This window comes from Phyllostomus discolor, chromosome 9 (genome assembly GCF_004126475.2).
Source record: "Phyllostomus discolor isolate MPI-MPIP mPhyDis1 chromosome 9, mPhyDis1.pri.v3, whole genome shotgun sequence".
NCBI lineage: Eukaryota > Metazoa > Chordata > Mammalia > Chiroptera > Phyllostomidae > Phyllostomus > Phyllostomus discolor.
The window spans coordinates 84210779-84225914 of record NC_040911.2 but is presented as its reverse complement, the minus strand read 5'-3'; the positions used below and the strand labels follow the sequence as shown (position 1 = coordinate 84225914).

Sequence of the window (15136 nt, the reverse complement as noted above, 5' to 3'; positions counted from 1 at the left end):
TTTTGATGGCAGAGTGTTGAGTGGACTTGTTCATTGCACCAGGACTATATTTATGTTTGAGAGCCGGGCAACAATCACATATGGCTCAAATTACCCTGGAAAATTGCTCAGGAATGTGCTTTGATGGAGACTGACATACACAGCAAGCTTCCCTCCGTTAATGGAACACATCAAAGCAAAGGCACCGATTGGTTACAGGTAGCGGCCTTTTCTGTGACAAATACATCTCTCTCCACAGTGGATATCCCACAGGGAAGTGTGACGCCTTCATTGCCAGGTGCTTCTGCTGCTCCAGGAACTGGGACGACTCCCATCTGTGCTCAGCAGGCACGGGCTCAAGGAGGGACTGCGCTGGCTTATTCGGACTGATACTGCTCACACAGCACAATGGAAATGTAACGTGGACAACCACTTCAGGAAAAAGTTGCAGAGTTACTTATAAATTGAAGAAGAAATATGTATATACAAAGATTTCTTCAGTAATGCTTATAGCAGCTTTATTTATAACATCCTGTAACTAGAAACAACTCAAAGGTCCAACAAGTAAATGGATAAGTTGAGTTGCATTCATACAGTACAATCCTATTCAATAAACAACAATAATAATTTACTGGTACACAACATGAATTAATCTCAAGAACATTATCTTAAGCCAAAGAAGCCAAATACAAATGTGTCCACACTGAATTGCTCCATTTATATGAAGCTTAAGACAGGCAAAACTAAGTTGATTTAAAAAATGAGAAAAAAGTTTTTTAAATTTCCAAAAAATTACATTTCTCTCTCTCTTTATTTTTCTCAGCACGTGTAGTTGAATTTGGGTAAGTTGTGGGTGCTTGTGATGCTGCATCTCTTGTATCAGAAAGAATACTGTTCAGAAAGACAGGAGTGCAAAGGAGAGATACTGCCATCTAGGGGTCATTTTGGGAATTTGCTGGTAGCATTTGTTTTAGAAAAGATTTTATTTTTAGAGAGAAGGAAAGGAAGAGAGAAAGGCAGAGAAATATCAGTGAGTGGTTGCTTTTATCACGCTCCACACCTGGGGACCTGGCCTGCAACTCAGGCATGTGCCCTGACTGGGAATCAAACCAGCAACACTTTGGTTCTCAGGCAGGTGTTCAATCCACTGAGCCACACCAGCCAGGACTTTTTTTTTAATTGTCAAAATTAATGGGGTCCCTGCTGGAATTTAGCAGTTTGGGGACCTGGGATGCTAAGTGGCATGCAATGTGTGACTGTCCTGGAAAATGAAGTATTGATATTTCTCCCAAACAAGATTCAATTGTCTTGCGAGACAATTATGTAGGTGAGAAACCCATTTATAATTCTGAGCGCCAGAATCTAAGGCTATTTTGCAAGTATTTGTTGCACATTGAATTTTCCTGAAGTGAAACTGTAAATCCAGGGGTGATTATACTTTGTTCTGGTTAGAACGTACCCCAAGATGCCCACCAGTTTGGAAAGTCAGGACACAGCGAACAGTCCGGGTGACCCCTAACTTGCGCACACAGCACACCCTCTCAAGCCTGCGTGTGGAAGCTGTCACTCTCGTGCTGCGTGTGAGATTTCACTATTCATTCGGTCTTTCGGTGGACTTACCTGTCAAAACAAATATTACTATAAAAGTTTATTTTCTCCCTTCTATTATAGTTAGCTTTTAATTTAGTTTTTCTTGAAATTATGTGAGTAGATAGGTTACAATATTTATGAATCTTATTTTGAGACCAAAAGGGGGCATTAAAATATTTGCTATGAAAAGGAAGCGCTGGGTCCAGTAGGACCCAGTGAATGTCAAACTCTCACCAACAGATTTGTGGGACCTCGTGAGGAGATGGAGAGAGGAGGGGCTGTGCCCTTCCTCAGAATTCCACCAAGAGGGTCCAGGCTTTATTGAGGTTCCCTTCCCTCTAGGCATAGGGCCTCAGGGTGTCCCGAGGTGAGGAGCAGACACGCTTCTTCCTACGGAAGTTCGTGGCAAGGATACACGGAAAAGTGAATACACGGGACACTGTGCACGTCCCTTCCGTTTACAGTCTTCCAGCCCTGCCAATGGCCATGGCTGAAACGACAGGTATATGCACCCCAGAACCCCCTCTTCCCTATGCCCCAGACACAGTTGATTGGAAAAGGGTGGGCACTTCTCCAAACCAAGCTAATCCTATAGGTTGGCCGGCGACCTACACACAGATGGCTTGGCATAAAATGTTGAACTTGACCGATATGATTCTCTGTTATGAGGATCTGAACTGGGAAATAGAATAAAGTAGTTCATAACTGGAGTTGAACCTGAAAAGTTGCCCTAGTAAAAGTCAAGGTTGAAGACGGGGTGGGTGGTGGGAGGAGGGGTGGAGTGAAGTATAATTTGAGGAAGCAGAAGCTATGAGTAAATACAAGCCATCAGAGGTAAGGCAGACAGTCCTCTACTGTAATGCATGAAGTATGAAATGTTTAAATCCCAAACCCAAAGTGCTGTGGGTCTACCACACTCGCTGCCTTGCAAAGCTCATCCTGGGTCTCCCCCTGTGCACACCAGGCTGAGCCGCACACCATTCAGTCTCTGGAACAGGTCTTCCTTCTCTCAAAAAGCCTATACACATGCTACCTGGAATATTTGCAAACTCCCTCTCAACTCTTTGCAAACCTGAGTCATCATCCTACAATCCCAGGTCAAATGCCACCTCCTCACAGAGGGTTATCCTGATAGCTCTTGGAGATCTACCTCTCTCATCACCCCCACCCTTGTTCTGAATTACCATACTCTTCATAGCCTTTTCACATCATGAAATTATTTCTTGTTTAATGCTTTTTCCTCCACAGTCTGTAGACTCCACGGTGGCAACGCCCATGTTGGCTTCATTTAACATTGTGTGACTAGGGAAAAACATGGTGCCTAGCACATAATAGATGACCGATATAAATTCATTTATGACTGAAGGAACAAATGAATATATTTTTTACTATGGTTCAGTAGACCTAAGACATGGTAAACGAATCCTTAGCTTCACAATAGTCATGCATCACTTAAGAACGGGGATGCGTTCTGAGGAATGTGTCCTCCAATGGGTTCGTCGTGGTGCAGACGTCAGAGCGAGGTTGTGGTTAGAGCACAGGGCAGGTTAAACTCTCTCAGAGACTGCCCCCTTGTTTCCAAGCGGCTGCACTACTTCACGTTCCCGCCCGCAACGTGTGCGAGTTCCATCACCAATTGTTCCTCATCAGCAATTGTCACGGTTCATTGTTTTAACTTAGATACTCTAATATGAGCGCAGTAGTATTTGACTATAATTTTAATTTGCATTTCTCTAACATTGATACAGTCTCATGTTTTTATTTGCCACATTTGGAGCTTTTTAGGTGACGTGTCAGTGCGACGCTTTTTGCTCATGTTGTTACCGGGTCGTTTGTTTAGTTATTTGTTTTATTGCATTTTGAGAGTCTTTACCTATTTTGAAGAAAATATCCTGTGTAAGACATGTAATTTTCAAATATTTTCTTTTCTAGGCCTTTTTGACAGATTTAGCTTTTTCATTTTTCCTGGTCTCACAATTCTTAAGGCATTTATTGTTCATAACTTTCATCTTTTTTTTTATTTGATCTTTATATACTGAGAAGGCAAAGATACTTAAAAAATATAAAGTATAAAAGACAATAAAACAACAAATATCTCTAATTCTACCATCCAGATAAAGAAATAGAACATCAACACTACTTCTTCCAATTCCTATATTTTTAAAGTTAGCCATTAGCCTAAATTCGCGCTTTATTGATAATTTTGTCATCTATGTCTATGTCCCTAACAAAGTATTTGTTAGTATATGCACAATTTTGATCAAATTCTGGGAGAAAATTTTGTGAGGATTTTGGTTGGAATTTCACTGAACCCCACAAACAAATGGTATAAAATGGACACCTTTAAAATATTGAGCCTTCTAATTCATGAACATGGTATGTATCTTTGTTAGTTCAGGCCTTCTTTATTGTCTCTTGATCAGGGCTTCTCATTTTCCCCACACAGTTTTTGAACATGTCTCGTGTGGAATAGTCACAGGCGTTGGGACACACTGTTTCTTTTGTCTGTCAGCAGTCTGAATTAGCTGTACTTCGATTTTATTTTCTTTTTGTTTACCCTGCTTACAGTTCTCTAAGCTTCTTGAGTCTGCGATTGATGTCTTTTTTTATTTAAAGATTTATTTATTTATTTTTAGAGAGGGAAGGGAGGGAGAAAGAGAGAGAGAAACATCAATGTGCGGTTGCTGGGGGCCGTGGCCTGCAACCCAGGCATGTGCCCTGGCTGGGAATCCAACTGATGTCTTTTAACAACATTTACCTTCTGTGCATGTCTTTCATTCGTGTGTGCTAGACATTGTATTTGAAAGAACTGTAGAGAGTAGAATAATTATTATTTTCACTCAGGGAGAGCATACCCTCTTCCCTCTGTTAGCTGGTGCTGGTTGTTAACACACCTCTGCAAACCTAGACAACAAAACGCTCCTAGTTCTTGTGGTGTGTCAGATAGATACGAGGTAAATTTTAAAATTCCAGAGTAATAATTTGTTTGATGGTAATGAAGGTACAGAGATTAACAATGTAACTAAAGACAGCTAATAAGAGCACAGTAGAATTACTGGGAACAACCTGAGTTAATCCCTGCAAGTGAACACACATATACTTTAAGCCAGGGGTGACCAAGCTCTTGGCGTCTCTGGGCTGCACTGGAAGAGGAAGAGTTGTCTAGGCCACACATTAAATACATTGCGACGCGTGATCACAAAAAAATCTCATAACGTTTTAAATAAATTTATGATTTTGTGTCAGGCCACATACACAGCCATCCTGGGCTGCACGTGGCCCGTGGGCCGCAGGTTGGACGCCCCTGCGAGCCACCTACCTTAAAAAATCCCAGAAACATAAGAACGCATAAGCATACCTTTCACTGGCTGCCAGAACAATGGTATCAGCATGCGTCATGCAGAGTCCTGAAAATCCCACTGCACACGTGTGAGTGAGATTGAAAGAGGTGAACAAGGTTTTATTTTTATTATGAAAATAGTTTTGACTTTGCCAACCATCTCAGAGGGGACCTCCAGGGAACTGGGGTGGGAGGGAGGGGTACAGTGACAGGCTAACAGGGGAATCAGCTAGAGGTGCTTATATTATTATCTATCTATCTATTTATTTATTTTTAAAAAGGTTTTATTTATTTATTTATTTATTTATTTATTTATTTTAGAGAGGGAAGGGAGGGAGAAAGAGAGAGAGAGAGAAACATCAATGTGTGGTTGCTGGGGGTCATGGCCTGCAACCCAGGAATGTACCCTGACTGGGAATCGAACCTGCGACACTTTGGTTCACAGCCCACGCTCAATCCACTGAGCTACGCCAGCCAGGGCTTTATTATTTATTTTTTAAAAATATTTTTTAAATTTATTTTTTAGAGAGAGGGGAAGGGAGAGAGAAAGGGAGAGAAACATCGATGTGAGAAACATCAGTTGCCTCTCTTACCCACCCCAACCAGGGAGGGGACTGCAACCCAGGCATGTGCCCTGACCTGTAATTGAACCTGCGACCTTTCACCTTGCCAGAGGACACACAACTGGGTCACACCAGTCAGGGCTTATTATTTTAATTTTTTTCTTTTTTTATCTTCACTCGAAGACATGTTTTTCATTGCTTTTACAGAGAGAGGAAGGGAGAGAGAGAAACATCGATGTGAGAGAGAAGCATCGATTTGCTGCCTCTCACACTTGCCCAGACCAGGGATTGAACCTGCAACCCAGGCATGTGCCCCAACCAGGAACCGACCCAAACCCCACCGCCACATGATAATGCTCTAACGACCAAGCTGCACTGGTTCAGGGCCAGAGGTGTTTATTGATCTCAGGGATCCTAGGGGGGGTGGGTCAGTCGCAGAATAGCTTCATCTGCATTTTTATTACGGCTTCAGGCCTCACAGAACTCAGAGTGACCATGGCCTTTGTATTTTCGGCTGGAACTTGAACTTCACACAGCATGGTTTACTATTTGTGCAGTAAACATACATCTTTTCCTTCTTGGAGCACGTGCGGCGGCATTTCCCATGAAGATTCCAGCATTTTTGGGTGCCACCTGACACAAAAAAAGACAGCAGAGTGGAGACAGGTCAGTCATGAGGAGAGGCAGGTTCTGCATTTGAAAGGTCTAGCAAAGGATTACAACAGGTGTGATACAGGACCCTCCGTTTCCCTGGCCTCTCTTCCCTGACCTCCTTTCTTTTTTTTCTTCCCCTCTTTTTAAAGAAATTGTGGTAAAATGCAAATAATATAAAATTTACCAGTTTAAGCATTTTAGAGCATACAGTTCAGAGGCATTAAGAACATTCACACCCTGGCTGGCGTAGCTCAATGGATTGAGGGCAGGCTGTGAACCAAAGTGTCACGGGTTCGATTCCCAGCCAGGGTACATGCCTGGGTTGCAGGCCATAACCCCCAGCAACTGCACATTGATGTTTCTCTCTCTCTCTCTCTATCTCCCTCCCTTCCCTCTCTAAAAATAAATAAATAAAATCTTTTTTTAAAAAAAAGAACATTCACAATGTTGCACGACCATCATCACCATCTAGTTCCAGAACCTTCAAAACCATTCCAAACAGAGACCCTGCCCCCCTGTATTCTCATTCCCACCCCCCACCCCCAGCCCTGGGCAGCCACCAATTTGCTCTCCTTTCTCTAGATTGGCCTACTCTGGATATTTTATGCCAATGAAATCATATAATAAAATATGTGACCTTTTGGGTCTTCTTTCACTTAGCATGATGTTTTTAAGGTTCATTCATGTTATTTTTTAAAATATTTTATTTATTTATTTTTTTAGAGAGAGAGGAGGAAAGGGAGGAAGAAAGGAGAGAAGCATCAATGTGTGAGAGAAATATTGATCGGTTGACTCTCACACACGCCCCAACCAGGGGCCAGGGCTGCAACCGAGGCATCTGCCTTGACTGGGAATCGAACCATTGAACCCGCAACCCTTTGCTTTGTGGGAGGATGCCCAACCAACTGAGCCACACCAGTCAGGACCATATTGTTTTTTGAAAAGTTTTTGGTTTTTTGTTAACATTCCATCACTCTTCATCACTTTATTTTTATTTATTTTTCCCCCCAAGGTCCCTCAAGAAGGTGGCTGTACTTAAGGTTCTTCTTTTTTAAACTGTAGTAAAATACACTTAACATAAAATTTACCATCTTAACCATTTTTAAGTGGACTGTTCAGTGGTATTAAATACATTCACGCTGTTTTGCACCCACCACCACCATGCACCCCCATAACTTTTTTCATCTTGTAAAACTGGGACTCTGTGCCCATTAAACACTAACTTCCCATTCCCCCTCCCCCCAGCCCCAGGGAACAACCCATCCATACTGTTTTTGATTCTTTTCCTGTCCCGGAATCTTGACTAACCGACGACCTACAAAGTTTGCAGAAACAGCTTTTGAAAGAACTGTTCTGACAATTTTGGGGGTGGGATTGCACCAACAGCATCGGCCAAGAAGCACAGAAGTCTGGAACAGTCCCCAACTATTCCAACAAGTCTTGCTACAGTTAAAGGTGAAATCTGCTACGTGGGCCAAACAATGACATTATCCCTCTCTGTTCTGTGAAAACCCCAGGCCTGTGCAGAGTCGGGATTGCAGGCGCTCCCTGACGTCCTTTAGCTGAACAAGGACTGGAACCGCTCTTTGTCTTGGCTAAACTATCTTCTTCAGACAGTTCGGTGCCGTGGCCATTCTTTATTTCAGTAACTGGTCATTTGCTCTTTGTTTCCTTCTTTCTGCTAGAGATTTAGGCCAGGTTTATTGTGTGATCAGGGATAAGTTTCCTTTGCGATTATCTTTGGACCAGTATTTGTGCTCAGTGGAAAACTATGTGTCGTCTGGAGCAGTGCTCTCATCTGGGGCGAGCTTGATCCCCGGGGATGTTTGGCTATGAAATATCAGGAGGCAGTTTTAGGTGTCGCAACTGGTGGAGGGGGCGCTCCTGCAATGACTGGGTGGAGGCCCCCGTTCTCCTAAACATCCCTCCATGCACAGGACAGCCACAACGAAGACGTACCCAGCCCAAATGTCACTAACTGCCAACCGTGGTACGAGTCCCTCCCTGGTCTAGATACATTACAGCCTCCAGAGTTATACGATTTTGATTATGTGGGAGTTAGTTTACAACTTCATGGACTGTGAATAAATGATAGTAATGCGAAATACGGACTTTCTACATCTATGCCAGTATGCTGTGCTTCTCAGAGGTTCTGTAGACGTCCTCCCCTTCAGCGTGGGGCGGGGAGCTGGTTTTTAAAAATCTGTTTGTAAATTCATCGCAACATTCCTTTCCTCTATAGATACATTTGTGCTTTGACCCAGCTGTAAGATCTGCCTTGTACTCTCATTATGAGTTAATAAAATCTTTACCCATGTTCACTTTTATATAGCTGTGAGAGCCAAGGGTTTGCTTTTTTTTTTAAAATTACCTTTAAAAACTTCTTTGGAAGCTTGAGCAAACTGTAATCATAAGCACTAGACTCTGAAAGACTATGTGGAGGGAGAGTGGGGTGTTTACTTCAATCAGATGTGCTGTGAAGACCCTTGGTTAATTCTGGGCTGTCTGAAAAGGAGCTTTGTGAGAAATCCGACCCTTCACGGTGAAGAAAACTTAGAAAACTATTCTAAGAAAACATCGCTGGAGAAGCTTTAATGGAACCCTGAGGCTAGTTCCAGTGTTTGTCCCACAGCCACTTTAATTACTCTGGGAAACAGTGAGGGAGGCACATGGGAAAAAACACCATCCCCCTAAATCTCAAGCATTTGAATATTTCCTTACCACTTACTGTCTGCCTTTTCTGGGAATGACTAGATGCTTTGCCTTGCTAGAAAGCAACAGATTTACTGTGGCTAAAAAACAATTGTTGTTTGCCTTTCCTAATCCTAGAAAAGGCCAAACTCAAGTGACAGCATAGAGATTAGTGGTTGCTGGGGGCTGGGGGCAAGGGGAGGTGACTGATTGCAAAGGGACACGGGGTGTCCTTTTTGGGGTGACAGAAATGAATTATATGGATTGTGGTGCTGGTTACACAAATGTACACATTGGTTGGAGCTCATATTGTTTGCTTAAAATGTGGGCATTTGTTTCACATAATTTTTTAACTCAGTAAAACCGATCAAAAAAGAAATAATAAGAGAAAAATTCAATCAAAAGTGACAAATACTGAAGTTGGCAAAGGAGATTCGACACAGAGACAAGAAGATGCCCAGAGGAGGAAAACACAGAGCAAGATACCAGAAAAATACTCAAACTGTAATTTAAGGAGAAGTTCTTTCAATGAAAGATGACTTGAAAATGCCGGAGTGCACAGCGTACCTGAGAATGGTGGTGTGGACAAGGGAAAATATAGAAGGAACGTGGAATATTTAAGGTACAGACCTTGTAGTCCAATAGAAAGTATCAAATGAACTCATGAGTTATTTTACAGACACTTAAATGTATTGATTTTCCCTCCTAGCTCTGACTACTGAAGGATGAGGAAAGGACCCATTTAGGAGTGTTGACTATCTCTAGCAACTAGATCACAGTCTTGAAATACCACTTTCCTGCTGGAGAAAAAAATCAGCTTCTTAAAAAAATGGCTTTCAAGATCTGTGGCGAGGACTGTACAAGATGATCCTAGAATATCTTGTCACACCAGAAAACCAGATAAATTATGAAGACAAGAAAGGGATGAAGATGTAACCGATAAATTAAAAAATCTTAAGGGATGTCAGATTTGAAAAGAGGACATGGCAAAAATCGGGTGTCTGTGGATGCATCCTTAGCAATGAGACTATAAAGAAATGCAAAGAATTGACTGCTATGGAAGTCAAGATAGTGCTTAATTTGGGGGAAGGAGACAGCTGTGATGGGGGTAGGTGGGGTTTTTGCTTTTTGGTGACCATCAGTGTTCTATTTATCGACCTTGTTGATGGTTACAAGGTTATGTGCTTTATAACAGTTTATTAAGCTGTGCATTTGTTTTATGGGATTTTCATAATCTGTAATGATGCATTTTATTTTACAAAAAAAAAACCCCACCAAAAACAAAAACAAAAGAAAGCCCTCTCACTGTTTAACAATAAAATCTCGATTTTAAATTCAAGAGTATCAACATGAATTGTGGGTGAGAGTGACAGGAGAGATGACCTCATACACCTTGTGTGGCCACATTGGAGGCTACGTAGCACTGATTCACACATTTTAAAATTGAGCACAGAATTTACCTAGCAATTTTCATTCTAGGTGTCTATCCTAGAGAAATACCCGAATAGATTGAGACTATAGTTATACTGGAGACACAACTAGGAACAAGTTAGAGGGAGAGACTGCCCTCAGAGAATTTCCAGTCTGGTGGGTGGGGGGGTGGAGAGGGGGAGAAACAGCTGTTAAGGAAATAGCTCCCCAGATATTCGGCTGACTAGAGTTATGATGAGTGTTATAAGGGAGGAACTCTGGGTGCTCCGGGCAAGGAGGTGTAATGGAAAAGCAGGTGACATGCCCCACCAAGCCTAACACCTTCTGGGTTCTTGGGCTCCACATATATGTCCGGAACTTCCACAGTTAACCTAAATTTAATATTTTCAAAGTATTAACGTAACATATATTTTATTTCCCTTTAATTTTGGTTGCCAAAAACCAGAATTGGACTGTTTCTGGGCTTTCGGGAAATGGGAAAGAACAGTTAGAATGACAAACTCATTGCTCAGTTTAAATGAGCTGAGTAGTTTTAAGCAAGACAATTTTTAAGAACCAAAATTTACCAAGAAGAGTCAGGATTTCCAATTTCAAAGAGCTCCTTTACCTATTATCAGGTGAGCCTGATAGATTCAGGTAAGACTCAAGAAACATCCATTCAATCTCTGTTACCACCATCACACCCAGCAGAAAGTAGGAAGGAAACGCTCTCCCTGGGGGAAACTGGGCACTTAAATCCACTTCCTGCAGCGACAGCTGCAGCTGCAGGCCTGAGGCTCCACTGGAACCTCACACCTCACCTTGGCCAACCAGGCTGATGGTGGACCCACCAGCAAACTAGGAGCCAAGGCTTTCCACCCCTTACCCACTCTTGGCCTGCTGGTCGACCTAGGACATAGGGATAACTAATGTGAGAAAAGCAGGGGAAAGAGAGTCTTTTGCTACAAACACCCAGGTAGGTCTGGACAAACTGCCATCATTTTACCCCTTGTCCCTTAAAGTGTAGCCCAGCAATTGCTAATAAACAGGACACGGCACACCATGGTGCCACCTGGAGAAGGATTGGAAATGGCCGAGGGGCCCTGGTCAGTGTGGCTCAGTTGGTTGGAGCGGCATCTCAGACACTGATGGGCTGCAGGTTTGATTCCCAGTCAGGGCACATGCCTAGTTGCAGGTTCAATCCTCAGTCAGAGAGCCTACCAGAGGCAACCAATCAATGTTTTCCGGTTACATCAATGTTTCCCTCTCTCTGTCTCCCCACCCCTTCCTCTCTCTAGAAGAACTGAAAAAATATCCTCAGGTGAGGATAAAACAAATAATAATAATTAGGAAAAAAAAAAAGAAATGACTGAGGAATGGCTGAGCATCTCCCTCTGCCCTCCTGTGGCATACAATAGATCCAGAAGTTCCCTGAGTTCCCCGCATCTCTTCAGGGAGGTGGGAAAACCAGTGCGAAGCTAAGGGCCAGAGGGACTTGCCGAGGGTAGACCCCCATGCGTAAGACAGTGGGAGGGTGTGTGAAGAGCCTAAATCTAAGGGCTGGATGGAAGATTTGGCTGAGAAAAAAGCCTGTCAGTGGAGCTCTCAACAAGAATTGAGATTTTATTAGCCGTGGGATCCAAGTAGCAAGTGCCAGCAGGACACTCACTGACCACCTATTGATACAATGAGGCACATTGTCCCGAAAGCTAGTAAAGGTCCAGCGCAGGACTCTATCCCACTTCCTTATGCTCCTGCCCCAGGGCCTTTGCACCTGATGTTTCCACCAGCTTGAATGTTCTTCCCCACAAGTCCACGTGGCTCACCCCCTATCATCCCTCAGATCACAATGAACCATTTGTGAGCACATCTTTAAAATGGCACATCTACCCCCCATATATGCTATCCCCTTCTCCTGTCTATTCTGCTCATTATATTCATCATATGGCATTGCATATGTGTCATTTATTTTAACTTTTTCTATCTCCTTCAATAGGATGTAAGCTCCAAGAGGACAGAGATTTTGCTTATGTTGTTCTGATGTGTTCACTGCTCTACCTCCCGCACCTATCCCAGAGCCTGGAACGTGAAATCCATTCAACCACATTTACTGAATGAATCCATCAATGAAATTTTGATATATCAAGTTACTTTCTCTTAAACCCAGCTGCTATCCTGGAAGGAGAAGAGGAGCGTGACAAAAGGGAAATGCCAAAAGGCTGAATATTTATTCAAAAGAGACAGAATGACCTTGGTGACCATTTTAAACCGGGAAAGATGACTATTTAACTGCTGAGTTTACCCACAGTTCCTATGTCCCATCTGCAGCAGGATGAAAGTCCTGGGAAAATTCAGATAAGTTCTACAAAATAGAGAAGCTACATTGTTTTTGCACACCAATATTTCAGTGTGTTCTTTGTTTTCCTCTCAACCAGTTATGGCTGTAGCAGTTTGAGGAATGAGGAGATTGAAACTCTGAGCAGCCTAGCTGCTTGCGGCGGGGGAAGGCGGGGGGGAGGGGGGATCACAGAGTTGGAAGATGCTGGAGCATTTTCTAACCCTGGTTCTGGGACTTAACTTTCCTCTCTACCCCAGGAGCACGGTTTCAGGCATTTCCCACAGGCAGGTACAAAGGCCGAGGTTGGCTTGTTTAAGGAAATTCACACACTGACACCGTGGGAAGGTTAGATGAAAGCCTGGGGGTGGGCAGAAGCTTCTGGCAGTTGAGCGGGAGGGGCCAGGTGGCTCCTGCTGGAGCTGGAGGAACAGGCAAGTCTGATTATTGTCCTCCTCTGCTTCAGCCTCCCCATGGCTCCCTCGCCCGCATTCCAGGCCCATCCTCAGCTTTAGCCCTCCCCAGCCCTCCGACCCACGCCCTAACCCAAGCCCCTAACCCTCACTTCCATGTTGGGCTGAAGGCACCATGGTCTCTCCCACATCTGGACCTTCGCATAAGCTGATTTCTGCCTGGGACCCCCTTTCTATTTCCACCTCTTTCCCTTCCTCTTCTAACTTCCACATACTTTTCAGGATGCCCGGTACCCCTCTGGGAGGGCTCCCTAGCCCTCAGGCTGGGCTGGTCCCCACCATGTGCACCCTAGCCTCTCCCCTCCCCTCTAGCACAGCTCGCATCACTCTGGGTTGTAAAAGTCATTTATCCCCGTGATCCTGGCTCCCAACTCAGCGTCTGGCATGCAGACAGCGATAGTAAATAGGAGCTTTTCTCTCCTGTGAAGGTGGTTGTGACCTTTATATAGCCTAGATTTTGGGGTGGGTACTATTTTGCAAAAGGGTCACTACTGTCCTCTTCCGGCTTCTCTTGCCCACCTCCCCCATTCTTTCTCCAGGCCCAAGGCCACCTGGGCACGCTCCCTGGGCCAGCAGAGAGCGGGTGGGTGGCCAGAATTCCGCTTGTCATAGTTGGTACCTAAGATCTGGCACCTGCTGCTGGTGAGAGGGTCCTCTCCACGTGGCTCTGAAATGTGACCTGAGGCCTGGCAGCCTGCCCTTCCTACCCTTGGGATCCCGTGATCAGGCCTCTGTCCCCAACCTCGTCCCTTCCCTGAAGAGGTCCAGGTTACCTGGAGTGAGCTGGGACAAGAGCAGCAGTGCAGTCAAAATCACCCAAAGGAGCTTCATGGCTGGAAGCGGCCCAGGGTGAAGTTGCAAGTCCGACGAGAAGGCAAAGCTAACGGGGGAGAGCTCTGGCCTCTCTGGCGTGCGCTCCCTTTGACCAATCCGAACAGCTGCCCCCCACACGTGCCCTCAGCTGCGGACGGGCGCAGCCCCCGCACCCCCTGGATCCACATGCACAGCCATGCACCTCGGCTGGAGCTCCTCCTCTAGTCATTTTAGGTCAGCCGGGAGAGGTCAGGCAACAAACAGGATCCTCGGTCCAAGATTTTCACACCTCCTTCCACCCAGCTCTAAACGAAAGGACCACAAGGGGGCGCTATGTACGCGGAATCCAGAGCAACGGTGGGGTAGGGTGGGGTAGGGTGGGGTAGGGTGGGGTAGGGTGGGGTAGGGTGGGGTAGGGTGGGGTAGGTGTAGACTTCACAGAGAAGGTACACTGAGCAGTGTTTTGAAGAGTAAATGCCGAAGCACTAGCCAGATGAACCAACGTGGTTTTCCAGGCAGAGGAAAGTCTAGACAAAGGCTTATGTTGGTGTTGAAAATGAGAAAAGTGACATAACAAGCTAAAACTGGAAGGAAAACAAGGGTGCGAGATAAAGCTCCCAGCACCAGCCTGGCTGTGTGCCCTCCGAGAATACCAGCCGCCACAGCCCCCTGCCGTCCGGGTACTAACCCTGCGCCAGACAGACGTACCCTCAGGGTCGCGCCTTCTGGGCACCGGACCACGGCGCCCCTTCTCAGAGATCCAAGAACCAGCTGTTTGGGGTGTCTCTGAACTCAGGTTTGGAAAATCTATTGCCTACCGCCCGAAGGCGGTAGACCCCTTCTGCAGTTATAAATTTCTGTTTCCTCAGGGTCCTTTTTTTGCTCTTTCAGTTTTCCAACAACAGTGTAACCTGTTTTGTATATTAAGTGTCCTGTGTGGCTTCCACTTCCTGACCGGACCCTACTTGATTCAGAGGTCAAGGGTATAAAAGCATTAGGATTTACGAGACAAAATAACATTGAGCGAGTCTCTGTAGGTGCAGATAATGCATGGAGGGGGTTGAAGACAGAGTGGTAAGTGAAAGACTGAGGTCCCTAAGTGTCAACAATCCTTTCTAAAACCTTCAGGATGAAGAAGGACAGCAGCTAGGAAGGAACCCAGGGCCCCAGGCCCAGACATCCACCCGTATTGGGTCATTCATTTTCCTGAGGGAGGCTCATTTTTTCAAACATGTGTTAGTTAGGGCTCAATCAGAGAAGCCATGATCAGTACTAAGGACTAAGGACT

At 44.7% G+C, this 15136-nt stretch overlaps 1 protein-coding gene across 1 annotated transcript; it reads right to left on the bottom strand.

Moving 5' to 3' along the window:
• Positions 1 to 5851: 5851 nt before the first annotated feature.
• On the bottom strand, positions 5852 to 14008 carry DEFB123 (defensin beta 123). The gene is made up of 2 exons (XM_028523604.2): positions 13809 to 14008; positions 5852 to 6105 (listed from the first exon to the last, which is right to left on the bottom strand). The coding sequence occupies exons 1-2, from the start codon at positions 13864 to 13866 to the stop codon at positions 5957 to 5959; spliced, it is 207 nt and encodes a 68-aa protein (XP_028379405.1). The 5' UTR covers positions 13867 to 14008; the 3' UTR covers positions 5852 to 5956.
• Positions 14009 to 15136: the final 1128 nt, after the last annotated feature.

Coding starts and splice junctions, on each gene's coding strand:
- DEFB123 (XM_028523604.2), bottom strand. CDS start 13,866: ATGAAGCTCCTTTGGGTGATTTTGACTGCACTGCTGCTCTTGTCCCAG. Junction 6,106..13,808: donor CTTGTCCCAGCTCACTCCAG/GTAACCTGGACC, acceptor TTTTTGTGTCAG/GTGGCACCCAAAAATGCTGG.